Source organism: Globicephala melas, chromosome 4 (assembly GCF_963455315.2).
Source record: "Globicephala melas chromosome 4, mGloMel1.2, whole genome shotgun sequence".
NCBI lineage: Eukaryota > Metazoa > Chordata > Mammalia > Artiodactyla > Delphinidae > Globicephala > Globicephala melas.
Genome location: NC_083317.1, coordinates 18,617,646 through 18,632,765, shown reverse-complemented (window position 1 = coordinate 18,632,765; position 15,120 = coordinate 18,617,646). Strand labels below are relative to the sequence as shown.

Genomic DNA, 15,120 nt, shown 5'->3' with positions numbered 1-15,120 from the left:
ACAAATAAAATTTGGTCTTGTGACAAGTCACTTGTTTAATACTAACAATAAAATAAAATGAAACAATGACAGAGTACAGAAACCTACTAAATATGCTTATCTTTAATATTTCAAATAAATGTTGATTTACCTGCCTAATCATTCAATCTGTTAATAATGAAAATGGCTGATCTCAATGCTGTTTTATAACTTCACTTTTCAGCCTGATTAAATCATTCCAACATGCTAGAAAACCAGTTATTTTTTAAGAATGTATTTTTTGCAAAAATAGATGCATGTACTTTTAATGGGTAAGAGTATTTATAATGTGCTTGCAAATAATAGCAAACAGTAATAAAAGAACACGTCCAATAGAAAATTCCCCTAATTGAACAATTGTGATCAGATATTTATTACCTACTAATCCTATTTTACTAAATAGAGGCATGTAAAATTAGGCAAGCAAATTTGAACTAAAGTCTTATGACAAATCTCACTTAAGCCCCAAATATGGGTTGAAATATATAAACAAATGATGGGAACAGCTGTGCATGGTAATGAAATCACTGACTCAGAATGAAATGACGGGTGCTAATTTGTCACGGAAGTCTCTAGAAGATATCTGCAGCTGGCTTGCCTTTTTACTGAATTGTGTTGATTCTCTAAGGCTATCCAGTACATGTGTCATTCGAGTTACACCTGGCCCGATTCTCACTTCTCTCAATGATGAAAGATTACTTATAAAAAGGCCACCTGAAAAAGTACTTGTAAAGTGTTTAGACTAACCATACTCTCGTGTTGGTGATGCTGGTCACCAGCATTCACAAAAGGGCACTGCTATTTTTCCTAATACCTTTGTTTCCTGTTTGTTACGGGAATAAACTTATTTGTCATCAAGCTGTGTGGTTAGTCTGAAGCACAACACAATATTACAAGAAGCTCTAAACTCTGATAAGACAAGATATCACATCCTTTGCTGGAAATAAGAGGAAGAGGTTTTTCTTCTTGATTGAGAGGTGAGGTATGCTGGGAAATCTGACTGTGTCTGGAAAACCACAAAAATAAAACTCTCTAATTTATACTGTTTGTTGACATCCATGGTACACTCTGTGCTGTGGAAATACATACAATTGGTATTTCAAGCTACCAATGGTAGTGGCTCACAAAATTCCTCAGTACTTGAATAATCAGCTTTTACAGGCTAGCAGGAGTCAGCTACACCATATCTATGAGAGGAAATAGGGGCACAGGTGAAACTAGGAACAATTATATAGTTTGGGAAATTGTAAGGGTTTTCTAATTTGCTCAGTCATGAGAGTTGAATTTTTACAACATTACTCAGTAAGTAGACCTATCAGGATTCTTTCATACTTGGTGACGTTTGATACTACAGTAAGAGCAATGACACCACAGATAATGATGGTTTCACCACCATAGATAAGGATAATTTTCCTTTTCAGTTTCTTACTCTGTCTCAATCTAAATCTGCACAGTATGGGGGCATGTAATGATACTAGAGACCATTCCTCAAAGTGTAGCCAGCCAGTGGACCAGTAGGACCGGCATCACCTGGGACTCAGGAGCTACCCCAGACCTACTGTCTTAGAATCTGTGTTTAGGAAGCACTTCAGGTCCCTTGTATGGGCATTAATGTTTGAGAAACACCATGATCAATCCCATCTTTTACAGGCAGTTAAAATGTCAAAAGTATCTATATATATATAAGATTCAATCACTTTCTAAAAAAGACCAGCGGGAAAGGATTAGTAAAAAGTTGCATAGGTTTTAGCTTATTAAAAGAAGGTACACATATTTGGGAAATGAGGGGTATAACATATTTTAATAGAGCTGAGAGATTCAAATGTATACATATACCAAAATCTTGATTTTAAGAGATTATCTATAAATATTTCTTTTACTCTGAAGTGCTGTCTCATGCAAAATCAAAGCAGCTTTGATACTTCTGCCTTAAATTTAACACCAACACAATATTTTTCTTACTCATATTTAAGTCTATGAAAACTCAGACTTCTCAGAAACACAAATTTAAGTGATATTGTTCTTGTAACTTGTCAGAACATTAGAAATATCAAATTTTTATTTTTATTGGGGAAAAATAATTAAGAAAGCTGACATAAGATCGAGGATAGATCACTGAGCTTGGAATTTGCTTCCTTTGCACCACTTCTCTGTAAGAAAGAATTACATGGCATTTCTGTTACTGCAAGAAAACGATGTTTCTAGATATGAGAGTCAAGGATTGGAAAGATGGTCCTTTTCTGGGGTTCACCGAGCATGTCCGTCTCACCATGTTAAACTCATCCCTGTCATGGTACCCAGCAGGAAAGAATGGGTGGCTTCCAGCTGAAAACAGCAGTAACCCTGTTTGCTCTACGGATGGTAACCACCATTTGCTATTTTATGACAGGGGACCAGGTGAGAGTGAATTTCTTGTGGAAGAATAAAAAACGAAACCCGGAAGGCAGTTTTCCTCTACCTCTCATTTGCCTACATGGCAAATATGCATACGTAATATTTTAAAAATAATAATTGTATGTTGATTTGTCTGTAAATATAAACTATGAGATTGTACATGACACATCAAATATCTGTTTTTATCTTACTAAATGAGTACTTATCAACTTTTTTAGCATATGTTTTACTTTACTTTTTCTTCTCAAATAAAAAAAATGTTCACTGCTACCTACAATGTGCAAAGCATGGAATGAGGTGTTACGACTGACAGTAACATGACACAGTATTGTACAGTATTGTAGGGGTATTTCTCTGCTTGTGTATTTAAAGCCAGATATCACTGTCGACCTCAATGTCATAGCCCAGTGGTTTGCAACCAGAGAGATCCTGCCCCCGTCCCCTCCCAAGGGACATGCATCAATGACTAAAGACGTTTTTGGTCATCACACCTGGGGGGTGCTACAGACATCTAGTGGGTAGAGCCAGGGATCCTGCAAAACATCCTACAATGGACAGGACTGTCCCCACAACAAAGAATTGTCCGGCTTAAAACATCAATAATGCTGAGGTCAAGGAACCCTGCCATAGTCCAAGTAAACACCAGGATTCATGCTGCGTTTTAGTAATTTCGCCCAATCACTTGACCAAAGCTACTGTGCAGCAGTCACCAGCAAGTCAGAAATCCTGGGTAACAAATGCTATGAAACTCCAGAAGAGATAGAGTCATAAGAATTAGCCAACAAGGTTGTTCGTTTCTTCTATCACGAAATATCAGGAACTTAAAGTCACATGCAAGCAGCATGAAACTCCTGTCCATATTCTGTTCTCTGAAATTATACCCAACAAGAACATAAGTAAATTTAAGGGACAGAGACAACCCCACCCTCACAGTTAACACTGGAACTGTCTTACCACTATTAACTCAATATAGTGCACTTTTAACAAAATGAACTATTCTAAACTCCTTTTACTGTTTCAAGAGTCTTCTAGTTTTGAAAATTTGCACTGCTGTCTTGAAGGCCAAGGGGTTTTCCTGAACATCGTTTTAAAAAATGTGATTTTATTCAAGTGTAGTTGATTCACAACGCTGTGTTAGTCTCAGGTGTACAGCAAAGTGACTCAGTTATACGTACATATATATATATATATATATATATCTACTTTTTTCAGATTCTTTTCCCTTATAGTTATTGTAAAATATTGAGTAGAGTTCCCTGTGCTATACAGTATGTCTTTATTGGCTATCCATTTTATGTATGTAGTGTGTATATGTTAATCTCAAACTCCTAATTTATCCCCACCCCCCCTTTTGCCTTTGGTAGCAGTAAGTTTGTTTTCTATGTCTGTGAGTCTGTTTCTGTTTTGTATATAAGTTCATTTCTATCTTTTTTTTTTTAGATTCCACATATAGGTGATATCATATGATATTTGTCTTTGTCTGGTTTACTTCACTTACTATGACAATCTCTAGGTCCATCCACGTTGCTGTAAATGGCATTATTTCATTCTTTTTTGTGGCTGACTAATATTCCATTGTATAGATATAACACTGAACATCATTTTTGTATGAGATTCATTCAATCTTGCTTCCTCCTGACTTCTTACTCTTCCACTAACAGAACCCAAAAGGTCAGATGTTGGAAGAGGTGATAAGTTTTTAGGGGGGCAAAATGATCCAAGGCTGAGAGAAAAAGGTGTTTAGGTTGAAATCCACCTTGCTTAAAAACTCCAGAAAGCATTTTTCTACAAGGCAACTAAATATTTCCATTAAAACACACACTGTTACCTGCCCAAGGAATCAGAGTCCCTACTCAATCGGACATATGGATTAGCTAAAAATTAGCTGAAAATGACATGCATGTTTAGATGAACTGTTCTCCCATTTGCTGGATTTCTTTTACTAGGTTTGATGTTTTTCTTTCTTTTTTTTTTTTTTTTTGTGGTACGCGGGCCTCTCACTGTTGTGGCCTCTCCCATTGTGGAGCACAGGCTCCGGACGCGCAGGCTCAGCGGCCATGGCTCACGGGCCCAGCCGCTCCGCGGCATGTGGGATCTTCCTGGACTGGGGCACAAACCCGTGTCCCCTGCATCGGCAGGCGGACTCTCAACCACTGAGCCACCAGGGAAGCCCCTGATGTTTTTCTTAATTGCCAACTCTGTGCTGTGGAAATACATACAATTGTCAACATTTGCATATTTTTTTGAACAGCAACTGATTTGGGGAAAAGCATAAAAAAGACTAGAATTTTTAAAAACCTGGTTTCTGGACTTTAATTGAATTGGGCTAGAAATTTTATTTTTATAAGAAATTTAGACATAATTGTATTAAAATACCTTTAGCTGATTATTTCCTTTTCTAACATTGAATTGAAGAAGCTTGACACAAAAGTGTAGAAGGTAAAACTAACTAAGCACTACTAGCCATGTAAAATTTCAAACAAAATTAAGTTCAAAAATATAATTTTCTAGGTGGCAATGCAGATCTTTGTGACTATACTAAACCATTGACTTCTCTACTCCATGGTATGCAACCTATATTTCAATAAATTTGTTACTAAAAATAGAAAATTATATATATATATACACACCACACAGTTTTTTCTATGGCTCTGTTTCTCACTCCTACATTTTAAGCAAACGATTTGAGTGGGCTTTCTAAATTGGGACCATTAAATGACATGGAAAGAAGCTTGTTAATGCCACGCTTCACTCTGCCTCTAACAAAGCATATATCAAACACCTCAAAATCAATGGCTGTGGTGCCATGGGGCACAAAATAATAAGGCTGCCACCTGTCACATCTGTACCCAGTGTTGATACTAGTTCTCTCAAAGTCATTAGAAAGGATGCTACATTCTGGTCCAGGAACAGGAGTGGATCTTACTCGCCTGTGGTCATAACACAGAGAGGTAAAGACTTCCTCCACAGGGAGCAGCCATTATCCCTTTGCCCTGTTCACAAACCCAAAACGGAGCTTAATTTTCATTTTGGGCCAGTGTGCTCCTATGAGGCGCCCAACAAAAGTATGTGAGTACACTTCCATGTCTGCAGCAAGTCAAGCTCACAGTTTTCTCCAAACTTTGTGAAAAGCTAAATATGAATGATAAGCAAGGATCGTATTTGTGAATTATGGGATACCTTGCAAGAGGCACATTCATTATAGATGGGTCACACCGGAGACGTGAGAATTAGGCTAAGCTCTGTTTGCTCTACCCTTGAGATCAATGCAAGCTGTTCTGATTTACTTATGGTACTTCTTGGATTCGTCCTATTTGGTGCTCCATAAACTGGCAAATCCCTATTCTCCTTTAAAAATCATTCAAATGACAACTTCTTGGCAATGCTTAGTGGAAACTTCTGTCCCTGGGTGAGCACTTTCCTTTCCCTGTGTGCCAAAGTTCTTCCCCAACCAGGTCAGAGAGACTGATTTCTCCCCAAGACTGAGTGTACAGCTATGTCTGGAAGCAACCTGAGTGAACCACCCTCTTCATATCCCTGTGCCCTCAGGAATCGGTGCAATGCCCAGTACCTAGGAGTGCCTGGTCCACGTGGGTGGAATGTACAGCAGCAAATCACATGATGCTTCTTAGAGATTAATGGTAACCAGAGGGAGAAGAACAATAGTTTAATTCTGTGAGGTCAGTCACCCCGCCCAAGGCAAGCAACATTTAGATCAAACTTTTCAACTTCATCATCATATGGTATGCTTAAATTGCGACCTCTATCGGTGTCTCTGTCCATTTAACAGATGAACTTCCAAGAGGTTTAAAATACCCTCAAGAAATGAAACTCCATCTTGAAATGCAGTGGCATTTAATACTATCTTGGTTCAATTTTCAGCCAGATATAAAATTTAACTGCAGATACTTAAATATACAATATATTCACAAAAGATATTTCAATCAAGAAACCAAGTTTAAGCTGTTTTTTTTCCTTAACATATGTCCATAAATATAAGCTCTATGATACCAATAGAAATGGATACATCACATTTATGCTTTTTATAATTACAAAAGACAGTCTGTTGGCTTACCTTTGGCATTCCTAATTAGTAGTAAATATTAGTTCTCTGGAGGATCAAAATGATGTGTATAACCAGGGCAACTATAGTAGCTTAGGTTAATTGAGCACTTACTGTCCACCAGGAACAGTGCCAAGTGTTTCCTGTGGATTACTTCATATATTGCTCACAAAATGGTTAAAATTAGGTAGGTATTATTAAATACCGTTTTCAAGTGGGAAGCAATGAGGCATAAAGGTTAGTTCGCTGATACAAATATACTAAGTTAGTAGGTTGTAAAGCCAGGATTCGACCCTGAGCAGCCTGCCCTTGCAAAACAAACTGAACACTTAGAATGTGTCAGGCATTATACGGTAAATACTTAACAGGAATCATCTAAAGTAATTCATATAAAAAACATGCAACATCATATCAGCATCCATAAAACACATGAAAAGACAGACTTACCAAGGTTATGTAACTGGCCCAAAGCCAAAAAACTATTAAAAATTCTCTTTTTAAACACTTAACTAGTCTGTCTCTAACCATATGAAAACTACCTTAATGAAATTTACTTGGTATGGTAAAATCTGAAATATAAAAACTTCTTAGTATGTTTCTAATGATCAGTATCAGAGGTTTCCTATAAAGGCTTGAAAAGTAAATATTTTCAGCTTTGCAGGCCACATGGTGTCTTTTGCAACTATTCAACTTCACCTCTGTAGCATGAAAGCAGCCATAGATAATATGTAAACAAATGGGATTGGTTGTGTCCAATAAAACCTTTTGATTAGAAAATAGGCGACAGCCCATTTTCAGCCCATGGCCACAGTTTGCCGATACATGGGCCACGGCCATAGCTTGAAATAATAATAATATCAGTATTATTTAAATAAGAATTCTAAAATGTAGGAAATGCTCAGAGTGAAATAATAGTAAGCTAAATATATGCTATAGCAAAGGAATACACATTTACAAGGGAACACAGGTGAAACTGAACTAATATGTATTTAAATATAAAAGGAAAAACAAAAAATTGGCATTAGGGTGGTAGAAATACTCTGGTCCATCTGGGATCAAATCATGGCTTCACCAATTACCAGCTTTGTGACCATGGACAATTTTTTAAAAATTTCTCTCAGCTTTAGTTACCTTGGTTTTATTTATTTATTTATTTTGGTACACGGGCCTCTCACTGTTGTGGCCCCTCCCGTTGCGGAGCACGCGCAGGCTCAGTGGCCATGGCTCACGGGCCTAGCCGCTCCGCGGCATGTGGGATCTTCCCCGGACCAGGGCACGAACCCATGTCACCTGCATCGGCAGGTGGACTCCCAACCATTGCACCACCAGGGAAGCCCATTGCCTTGGCTTTAAATGGGCAAGTAAAATTTCTACCAGTCAGCACAAATTAATCAAGGATTAACAGACAGAATCACTGCTCTAAAGGGCAAGGGGAGTGGTGAAAACACAAGAAATTCCAGGCTGATCTGCCACAATACAGTAACAGCCAATTCCTCACCACACCTTCCACAGCAGCAAAGCGCTGAGCCATCAGCACAGATGTAATGAATATGTATTTGCTGAATCAATGAACATACGGAAAAAAACAGTGTTACTCTGGATGCACAAAACTGGCTAGCTTAACTCACAGACTATGTCATTTACTACAACACTCATGTTTAATCGGAGTTTAAAATTCACAACTGAGTCACAGATTACCTTGATGTCTTAGGTTTAGGAAGTGCAATCCCTTCTCAAAACACAGAAAATTAGGAGCAAGTGTCTAAATATACTCTTATTGTACTCAAATTGGTATTGGCTTATTCCACTAGGTCAAAACAACAGATCAAATCTTTCTCCTCTGGAATCAGTAACATAGTCAGAACTGACATCTTCTACTTTGGTATCAATGATTCTAATACAATATGGCATGCTGAAATGTCCTGTATTTTTCTTCCCTCTGCCTATTTCTTTCAAATTTTAATGGGTTACAAAACTATTGAGTTTTTTTATGAAGTACATGGAAGACTCGTATCAGTGGCAGTATGTGGGTAATGAAGAATGTTCATTATTAAGTATGGTTGTAAATCACATTTTCTCTCGGGCACTGAAACATTAACACTGGACACTAGAGGGTAAGCCTCTTTTCAATCTCTCTGCTTTGCAAGTCATTTCCAACTTTTATTCTCAGCACAGGAGCAGGCTACTCATAATTAGAGTTTTACAAAGTTAGCAATCACCTATTGGCATTGACATTGTTCTTCATCAGGCAAGAGCTGTAACTCACCTCCTACACCCATGGTGTGGAGGGAAAAGGCTCTAGATGACTGGTCGCTTTAATGCTACCATCAAAAACTTCTTCTGGGCTTCCCTGGTGGCACAGTGGTTGAGAGTCCGCCTGCCGATGCAGGGGACGCGGGTTCGTGCCCCGGTCCGGGAAGATCCCACATGCCGCGGAGCGGCTAGGCCCGTGAGCCATGGCCACTGAGTCTGCGCGTCCGGAGCCTGTGCTCCGCAACGGGAGAGGCCACAACAGTGAGAGGCCCGCGTAACGCAAAAAACCCCCCAAAAAACAAAAAAAAACTTCTTCTACTCCTTTATCAGAATTAGCTGGGAACACAGAAAACTCTCTGACATGGATGCAATATACCACAACATGTTTCTCCTCTTAGGTCTCCTTTCCCAGAAAGACTTGCTTCAATCATAGCTTTTGTCCATTTCAGGAGTCTTAGATGGATGCATGGATTCCCATTAAAGGCTCTTCTATCTCTAGCAATAACAGTTGGTACCTCTAAATGATCAGGTATTTGCTTTCGTAGGTCACTTTTAATGCTCTTCTTGACATCAGCATTATTAACTTATCTTTTAAGGCTAGTTTCTTTTATTTTTTTAATCTTTAGCCTGGAGATTTTTTTCTAAATTCTCTTTTAATTGCCTTTGTCTTTCTATAAAAATACCAAAACATATATGTCCCTCTATGTTCTATCTTAATACCTAATAATGCTACATGTAGAGAAAAACTGAAGCAAAAAGAACTGGACTTATTCAGAATGTAACAAGACCATATTATCTCAAGAGAGTTCTGTCTTGGTTTGGAATACAGGCCTAAGTTTATGTGGCATTCTCTCACATACTGAATAAATTATGTCACTCCCTGTTCACCCATCCCCTCAATAGTGGTAACATAAAAACAAAATCTCTTCATTGTTTCTACTAAAAAAATCCTTACCACATAGCAGGTCCTGAACTGATCACCCTCAGTTAATACCCATACTTGCCAGCCTGTCATTAAAGGTCTCCATATTGTAGGCCCAACCTAATTTCCTGTAACCCTCTTATGGAAGTTTTACCTGCTCTAGTTTAAACTGGACTAACCTTGTCTCCCAAGCATGCCACGTACCTTCCCAAGGCACCATATTGGTTTTGTTATTCCTACTGACTCTAAAGTAGGCTACAAGAAAATCCATCAGTAGTAGCTCTGCCACCAGCCCTTCCAGTTCCCCTTCAAATGCCATCTTTTTCATAGACCCTTCCCTGATCAATCTCCTATTCTTTGAAGTAGGCTCTGGGCTCGTAGTGTTTTCACAGCACACTTTGTATTTCTTTGACTTATGTTTCCTACTAGACTTTAACATCCATAAGGGTCAGCTATCCTGTGTATTCTCACCACATGATTGATCCACTGAGCCCAGCAAAATGGCTCATTCCAAAGAGGTACTCCAAAAATGAATGTTGAATAATTGGACAACGATTATTATGCAAACAGCTATCTTGATGGAGAGCACAAGAACTTGAGTCCCACAGCAGAATACTAGTGCTGTAATTTGTAGTCACACAACTTTTCGGTTTCAAGAAGAAGCAGCCCTGTAAAATATGTCCTTCCCTGCTAGGAAAATAGAAGCTAACAAGTTCATGTAGCCAGATCTGCCACAAATGGTCCTAAGAGGTACATGAAAAACACCCTGAAAAACAGTGCCTCCAACAAAATGTGCATTCACTTAAATGTGTATCTACTCTACATGTTAAATTGAATAAGAAGTTGCCATTACGTAGGGAATGATAAAGTTAAACAATCTATCTGGTACTATATGTATATTTTAAAAGAATATGTGATACCTTCGGTGGATTTTAAGCTAACCCTGAGTGTTCAACTCAGAATAATCTCAGTTTTAAAAGCTGCAAGTTAGGGCTTCCCTGGTGGCACAGTGGCTGGGAATCCACCTGCCAAGGCGGGGGACATGGGTTCAAGCCCTGGTCCGGGAAGATCCCACGTGCCACAAAGCAGCTAAGCAGCAGCCACAACTGCTGAGCCTGTGCTCTAGAGCGCGTGAGCCACAACTGCTGGGCCCACGTGCCACAACTAGTGAAGGCCGCACAATGCAACGAAGAGTGGCCCCCACTCACCGCAACTAAAGAAAGCCCGCGCACAGCAGCGAAGACCCAACGCAGCCAAAAATAAATAAATAAATTTATTAAAAAAAAAAAAAGCTACAAGTAAAAGAAATGCAGAACTTCGAAACTACTATGTCAAGTGAAAGAATCCAGACACAAATGGCTACGTATGATCTCACTTATATGAAACGCCTAGAAAAGGCAAATCTGTAGAGACATAAGGCAGATTAATGGTTGCTGGGGGCTGGCAGTGAGAACAAGAATTAACTGTGAATGGGTGTGAGGGCTCGTACTGGGATGATGAAAATGTTCTAAGATTGGATTATGGGGATTGTTTCACAATTTGGTAAATTTATTAATGCCATTGAGTTATACACCTATACACTTAAAGTGAATGAATTTTATATGTAAATTATACCTCAATAAAGTTATAAAAAATGCAGTGAAGGGAAGAAGATACTACAATGATCATCAGGAGTCTACTTGAGGCAAAAAAGTAGCCCATTTTAAACTCCAATTTAACAACAGAGCAGAAATCATTTTACTTTAATAAAAGTGAGAAAAAGACCTACAATGTTGTAGCGTTTGTGGATAGACTTTAAAAGTATTTGAAATACATTAAAACAATAACTCTGTCCACATTCATTCAATCTAATCCTAGAACCATCTTTTACTATTTGCAAAACAAATGCATACGCTTTAAGAAAGGCAACTCAACAGTTCACTAGCTTTGGTTGTTTAATGTAAACTGAATCCTTGCTTTTATTTCATGGAGACAAAAAGGAAGTCTTTTAGTTCATTCTGTTTACAACATTTCCAATAGGAGCATTAATGAAACAGAAAAAGAAAGTCTAAGATAGTAACACTACATCTACCTCTCACTGTCACTTCCCCCAATAAAATACTGTAAAGGCAACACAAGGCATCCAAGTTAAATTTCACAGCAAAAGATAATGTGATACTCACCAAATAGCCTTCTTTTGCTTTAACGAAATCTAATTGCAACTACTCACTCAACCAAGATTTATTGAAAAGTTTCTATAAGGCAGGCACTCTGCATCATATTAAGTAAAGTCCAGTCTTTGACATCAAGGACCTCATAGTCTAGATGTGAAAGTGGGTATAATAAACACCCACTGTCAGGAGAATACCAAGGAGGTTGCCTAACTCAGCCTTTGTCAAATGACGTGGTCCACAGTTAGGTGGAGTTTTACAGAACAGTGTACCAAGAAGCATACATAAGGCACAGAACAGACTGTAAAATCAGCATTTCATGTTATTTGAAATGAACTGTTAGACTGCTTGTTCAACCAAAAAGAGTTCAACAAGCATAAGACAACTTGTTCTTATGAATTTTTATTTTTGGTTGGGGGACGAAAAGGTGGTAGGGTGGATAGAAATGTCAAACTCTGGTGTGATGCTTTCCTTTTCCCCAAGAAAGAAAATTCAAGTGAACAGTGGATTACCTCGGACCACCTCTTCCACAGACTCCGTGGTGGTGGTCGTGGTGGTGGCGACGCTGGTGGTCCTCTCCGTGGCCTCTTCATAGGGCTCCTCCGCTTCTTCCTCTACCTCATCACCATCCTCTTCATCCTCGGCTTCCTCTTCCTCAACATCAGCCACTTCTTCCTCCTCTGCTACTTCCACGACTTTGTCTTCACTGGATCAGGAAGGAGAAATAACAACGATAGTCATTTAAACAAATTTCAGGAGAGGAAAACAAAAAATCAATGACGAGGAATTTTGGACATCTGAGAGGAAATTTGACATTGAATAAAAACACACACAAGGTTTGAAGCCAGCCGGTCAGAAATGAATTCCAGCTCAGTATATCTGCAACTTTTTACCTCTGAGCACAGCTCTTCTTAGTTTCTGCAGTTGCAAAAAAGAGAATACCCGGATTCCAACTGTGACATTTTGGAAAAGGCAAAGTTATGGAGACCATAAAAAGACCAGTGGTTGCTAGGAGTTTGGGGTAGGAAGGACGGGATGAATAGGCAGAGCACAGGGGATTTTTAGGGCAGTGAAACTGCTCTGTAAGATACTGCATCAGTGGATATCCACTGATACAGTGTATGTACCACATCATGCATTTGTCGAAACCCTAAGAACTGTACAATACAAAAAGTGAGCTCTAATGTAAATTTACTTTAATAATAATGTATCAATATTGGTTCAAGCATACAATGCTAATGCAAAATGTTAATAATGCAGTGGGGAGAGCTCTCTGTACTTCCTGCTCAAATTGTTTCTAACCCTAAGACTGCTCTAAAAAATAAATCTATTAAAAAGGCTGGGGTGGGGGGAGACCAAAACAAAGTTTACTGTGTTACCGGGATTACTTCTCCTCCTGTATGTGAAAATACCCCACAGCACCTGCAGAGTAGATATTCAATAAGGGGAGGTGGAAATTCGTTCAAAATTACTATTGAAAGTTTAAACTGGAAATGAAAGGGGAAGAAGAAATTGGCTTAAATAAGCCTGCAAGCTCAATGGTCAGGGATGCCTACTGAAACTACACCTATGCTCCCTTTTGCTAGTTGTGTAAGCTTTCTAGAATATCAGATATCTCTTTGGCTCCCAAATTTCAGTGAGCATCAAAAGGATGCACCTGAAAGCCTTATTAAAACACAGATCACCAGGCACCACCCCCAGATTTCTGAATCAGTGGTGGGACAGAGCCTGAGAATTTGCCTTTCTAACAATTTCCCAGGTGATGCTAACACTGATGGTTGGGGGACAATATTCTGAGAACCACTGAAATATGCAACACTGAGAATAATGGTAACAGACAGGCAGTAAGTCACAGTATCATTGGGAAGGGGATCAGAAATAATATTTATGGCATTAAACATGTATATACTTAATCAGTGGTAAGTAATAAATCAGCAAATTTGGATGGCCAAAGAAGAGTATGTCTAGAACAAAATCAGAAGGTCCAAGTAAGATATTCTTGTGGCAGTCATATACCTGCCAGTACAGACATGGTCAAGAGCATCTGGAAGATGATAAATGAAGATAGGAATCTAAGTGTTAAACAGTGACAGTATCTCATGTGCCATCTGGCTGGAGAGGAGAAATAGATATTTCATCCTTGATCAGATCACAAAATCAATACACGAAAAAGATCTAGATGTGTGGAGGACTTCAACTCCCCAGAGCATCTGCCACAGTTCTCTTTAACAAGAAGCACTAGGGGAATAGGATTGAGAACTGCCATGTTGACATTTGAATTTTACCCCAGAGTTGATTCTTGCCCACAAGGAGAAGCTCATTGTTTGGGAGACATGACAGGAATCTGGAGAGTTTGTGTCAGCCACAACCTGGAGCTTTGGGATGCTAGTGTGAGTTCGGCATTGTACAGAAAATCAGATTTCAAACACGTTAGGGAAAGAAAATGGTAGGATTCCATGGTGTACAGGGACAGAAAGGAAGATGGCAAAAGGCTTTCAAAGACTGAAAGTCTGACAGGAGAGCCACAAGTACTGAGGGTGAAAAAGAGAAAGATATGTAAAAAGATGAATATAGCACTAGAAAGAATTCCCTCTGCGATGACCTAGAGAGGTGGGATAGGGAGGGTGGGAGGGAGGCTCACGAGGGAGGGGATATAGGGATATATGTATGCATATGGCTGATTCACTTTGTTGTACAACAGAAACTAACACAGTATTGTGAAGCAATTATACTCCAATAAAGATTTATTAAAAAAAGGAAAGAATTCCCTGATTAACTCAGAATTTAAAGGACTTTTATAAGTTCTAAAAAATTGTGTATAACCCCCCATCTCCCAAGTGGAACGCCTTTTAAATTCTGACTAAATATGACTTAAGATAATAAATGGACACATCAAAAGCAGTTGAAATATGTGGTTAAATAAGAGAATAAGGAGAAACCTATCTGGCAGAGTAAAATCAATAATAACTTATTTATAGATAAATTATTATTAATTGAACAAATGAAGTGTTAATACAGAGAAAACCCTAACCAGTTATTTTAACACTTCCAAGAGACCGTGAAAAATAGGTGAGAAGAGGAAGAGAAACATTCGCACTGACAATCAGATGGTATAAGCCTTCATCTGCTTAGAGATAAGTGGGGTACGCTCATTGATTTCTTGATTGCCTGAATTCCTGCACAGAAGTCTACCACTTAAGACAACATTTCAAAAGAATCCTAAACTCAACAGTTGCTTAGATGCCAATTTTACCCAGGATACTGCCTCTTTATTTTTCTACAGAATCTTGATGTTGTACTGCTAGTGAATAAAATAAAGA

The 15,120-nt window shown here is 38.7% G+C and overlaps 1 protein-coding gene across 6 annotated transcripts in view; it reads right to left on the bottom strand.

Moving 5' to 3' along the window:
• Window positions 1-15,120, bottom strand: part of APP (amyloid beta precursor protein) — a 272,613-nt gene that overhangs the window by 110,899 nt on the left and 146,594 nt on the right. For all 6 annotated transcript variants that reach the window (XM_030880953.3, XM_030880952.3, XM_030880955.2 and 3 more), the window contains exon 6: window positions 12,313-12,506. In XM_030880953.3, coding sequence (XP_030736813.1) covers window positions 12,313-12,506 — 194 coding nt within the window. The remainder of the gene's footprint in view (window positions 1-12,312; window positions 12,507-15,120) is intronic.